This window comes from Anarrhichthys ocellatus, unplaced genomic scaffold (genome assembly GCF_004355925.1).
Source record: "Anarrhichthys ocellatus isolate YVR2014 unplaced genomic scaffold, GSC_Weel_1.0 scaffold4808, whole genome shotgun sequence".
Taxonomy (NCBI): Eukaryota; Metazoa; Chordata; class Actinopteri; order Perciformes; family Anarhichadidae; genus Anarrhichthys; species Anarrhichthys ocellatus.
The window spans coordinates 1-4,013 of NW_022284782.1; the positions used below are offsets into that span (position 1 = coordinate 1).

The 4,013-nt window shown below is 49.2% G+C and overlaps 1 protein-coding gene across 1 annotated transcript; it reads right to left on the reverse strand.

The window, feature by feature from the left end:
- Positions 1–124: 124 nt before the first annotated feature.
- ssuh2.1 (ssu-2 homolog, tandem duplicate 1) lies at positions 125–3,967 on the reverse strand (the record flags this gene model as incomplete). The annotated part of the gene is made up of 8 exons (XM_031841608.1): positions 125–302; positions 562–641; positions 1,270–1,332; positions 1,423–1,547; positions 2,443–2,503; positions 2,722–2,851; positions 3,066–3,150; positions 3,841–3,967. Coding segments are annotated over 8 exons (828 nt in total), but the record flags the coding sequence as incomplete, so codon positions are not given.
- Positions 3,968–4,013: the final 46 nt, after the last annotated feature.

Below are 4,013 nucleotides of genomic sequence, written 5' to 3' on the forward strand. Positions count from 1 at the left end.
ACACACAAACACACAGACACACAAACATAAACACACAAACACACAGACACACAAACACACAGACACACAAACATAAACACACAAACACACACACACACAAACATAAACACAGACACACACACACAGACACACACAAACACACGAGTCAGCACACAGAAGCAGACCTGCAGAAGAAGACATTGTGATGAATACGTGACGCTTCGGCGTACCACGTCACGGTGAGCTGGATGAAGTGCAGCAGGTTTTGGCTGCCGTGACAAACACAGCAGGTCTTGTAGCCGTGGCCCTGACAGAAGGTACACCTGGAGGACGGGACAGACATTACTCCCTCACGTCAACGTCAAAGTGAAACACGAAAGAACCTGAGCAAAACATAAATACAGAGACAACGTGACGGCACAGTGTGTACCGTCTATGGAGCGACTAAATAAAGCACTCTACTCGACTCTATTTAATCTCATCTCACGGCCCAAACTCTTTCCAGCTCCAGCAGCGCGTCTGCCGGACAGAGAGGAGCGTTCAGAGGAAAGAGAAGAAGAAGCCGGCGGACTGGACGCTCACCTCTTACGTCCTCGGCCGTGACAGGAGGTGCAGCGCTTGTTCCTGGAGCGGCCGTGTCCGTGGCAGAAGGTGCAGCGCTTCTGTGGAGTGAGACCAGCGTTTAAAGGAGTGTGTGCATTGTTAGCAGGTCTGTTATTGGCCTAAAGCTGCAGTGAGTGAAGATACAATGAGGATCAATGTCTCCTCTGTTGGACTATTATTTCATCTGTTCTCACACTGCACAGGTTTACTCCATGTCACACCCGCCTCACCCTGTTTCAGTTCATATTCTTTCATTTCATTTCTGAAAACATTGAGAACAAAGTTGGGAGCTGAAACGATGAGTCGAGTAAGTATTTTCATAATCGACTCCTCGTTTGTTTATTCTGTTGTACGTCTGTGCAGCTCTTGTTACGTTCACGTGACTGTAAAGTGAATATTCTTCAGTAATACAACAAACTATTATGTAACTGTGACGGACATAACTCAAACAAAACAATTCATCAATTATTAACAGGAATGAATCGATGGATGCAGCTCTAATGTGGCAGTTTGCGTGTCGTAGAAATGTCCGTTTATTAAACTGAAGGACGAAGATATATTACGATCACATGATGTCTGGGTGAAGGTGCACTGAACAGCTTCACTGACCGTTTCTCTTCATGTTGAACAAAGAAACGTGAAACCTGCTGCTGTGAGCATCTCTACAGAGACGTCTGTACATCTCACCCGGCCTCTCCCGTGGCAGTGTCCACAGCGAGTTCTTCCACAGCCGTTGCACTTGTGACACAGCTAAACACACACAAGCGTACATTACTGTGAATACAAAGGACACGTACAAAGTGCAACAGCAGCAGTTGAGGAAACGAGAGAACGCCGCACCTTCACGATGGACGAGTGCGGCACGAGGACCTTCTCCACCCGGTCGCTGTATCTCTGCGGCAGCACCATCGGAATGTCCCACGGAGGAGGACTCATACCGTACTGAGGACCGTCCACCGCCTGTCCTGTTAGGAGACAGGAAGACATCATCCATGAAGAGCGGTGCTTCTAAACAAAGACTTTCCGTCTCACGTCTCTTGAAGTGAGACGTTCCCGTCAGCCTCAGATGTGCTTTGTGTTTGGCGCTAACTAGCAGATATTAGCATGTTAGCGCGCTAAGCTAAGACGCTGAACATGCTAAACGTTACACCTGATGAACCCTTTAGAGTCAAAGTCAGTGTGTTTCTGGTTAGAAGTCTGAAATCAGGTCTGTGTTTAATAAGCTGAAGACATTTTAATATTTAGTCCGCCTGTAACCTTTTACTTCTGGCCTTTGTGTTTACGCTTCAGACAATCCTGCTCAACAAAATAGCTTATCTTTCTGCAAAAATCCACATTTCCGTCCTCCATGCATTCCTCTACTGCGAGCATGTTAGCATGCTGACATCAGCGGTTAGCTAAGGACACGACACAGCCGACAGCGATGAAAGAACTGGTGATAGGACAGCAGGGACCCGACCCACGTTACGTCTACGGGGGACTGTGGAAAAGGGCCCCTGCTTTCAGGTTCCTGCACACGCACATCGCTGAAGACCTCTCCTGGTCTACCAGGAGAGGTCTGTCCTGTCCTTCTAGCCGTCCTGTGTTGGACGCCTGAGGTCCATCAAATCACAGAACAACAGCTTCATCCTCAGAGCCTGAGAACTGAACACTGTCACCCCCCCTCCCCTGCACAGATGTTTACATTCCGGCTGCACTTACTCCCTATTTATTCATCACACGTGTTAGAGCCAATACAACTCAGCAGATGTGCAACATTACAGGTCACAGTTAACACACATGTTCTATTTCTAATGTATATCTTTATTCTTGCAGAGCAAAAGTAATCCGTTAGCTCGGAGTTCTTCCAGTTGTTTTTACCATTGTAGGGTTCAAACTGCCAGGTGCTGGTCCTGGTCTCAGTGTAGGTCTCCAGTCGATACTGCAGGAGGACGACAATCACGCATCAGTCTCGTGGATTCCCAGTAAATGAAGAGCTTAAAGAGGAACTTAACGCTTCATTTCAGAATATAAAAACACTGACATCACTGGTTTGCATTCGTGCATTGAAATAGCTCTGCACACTAGCAGCTTCTGGAATGAGTTCACACCGGTCCAGGTTAGACATGAAGATATTAGAGGTGACGTATGTGCTCCTACCCTGTACACTAAGACGGGCTTCAGCTCTTTGAAGACCAGGTTCCTGGCAGGTTTGGAGCTGTACTTCCATTTTGATTCCACAAACTTGAGCAGGGCGTCCCGGGCCACATCCTCCGACACTGTGGGGACCCTGGAGGAGCAACACACACACACACACACACACACACGCACACACACACACACACACACACACACACACACACGCACACACACACACACATACGCTCACACACACACACACACACACACTCACTCCCATCATGCCTTCATATCTTTGTCTAAAAGATAAAGACTCTTCGGCAGAGTATCTTATAGATAAGTGAGGTGTGTTATTTGTGTGTTACCTGACGTCGGGCACCAGAGTGTTCTTGTTGAGTTCAGGCTGGGGGGTGTAGGCAGGGGGGGGTGGACACAACGGGTTTTCGCCCTCTGGAGGTGAACAGACACAAGAACATGGATAAAGTTACTCTGAGGAGCTTTCATGTTGTGTTGGTTCTGTCGCCCCCTGTGGACTAAAGTGGTAGTGTCTCTGAGCACCAGACCCTCTTTAGAAAACCTCTCATTTTACTGCAGCAGGGTCTGACAGTCTGCCCCTCTCAGTCCTGGTTCTGGTTCTCCCGTGCCTCCCTTCCCTCCAGCGGGTCCAGCAATAAGTCCTGGGTCTCCAGCAGAGAGGAGGAGCTCTGCTCCTGGAGGAGGAGGAGGAGGAGGAGGAGGAGGAGACGCTGCTGCTGCTGCCGGGAGCTGAGCTCTCCTCCTCCCTCCGGAGCTCCGACTGCAGGTCCAAGGCTGCAGGTGAAGCCGGATCTGGGTCTGTCCACGGTGGACCGGTCTCTGCTGGAGAATCTGGGTCTGTCCACGGTGGACCGGTCTCTGCTGGAGTCTGAGCTGAAGGAGGTTCTGGTGAACCTGCATGAGTTCATCTGGTTTCACCAGAATCCGACCCGGTGGCTCCGATGACGAGCATCAAGAATAACTCTATAGAAACAGACCATCTTCTCTCTGATGGTCTCTTTACTGATGGAGGTCTGATAGAGGATCAGGACTACACTGAGACTGGTTCAGGACCAGTTAGAAGTTCCTCACTGTAACTTTAAAGAAATAGAACTAAAGACTCACCTCCTCCTCTGTGGCCCTGGTATCCGTGTACGTCATCCAGCCAGCCAGCAGGAGGCGCTGAAGGTCCCTCCTCTGGTATGTTGGGATCAAAAGCACCTGAGAAGAAAAGGTGAAGAAGAGGTGAAGAAAAGATGAAGAAGAGGAGAAGAAGGGGTGAAGAAGAGGTGAAGAAG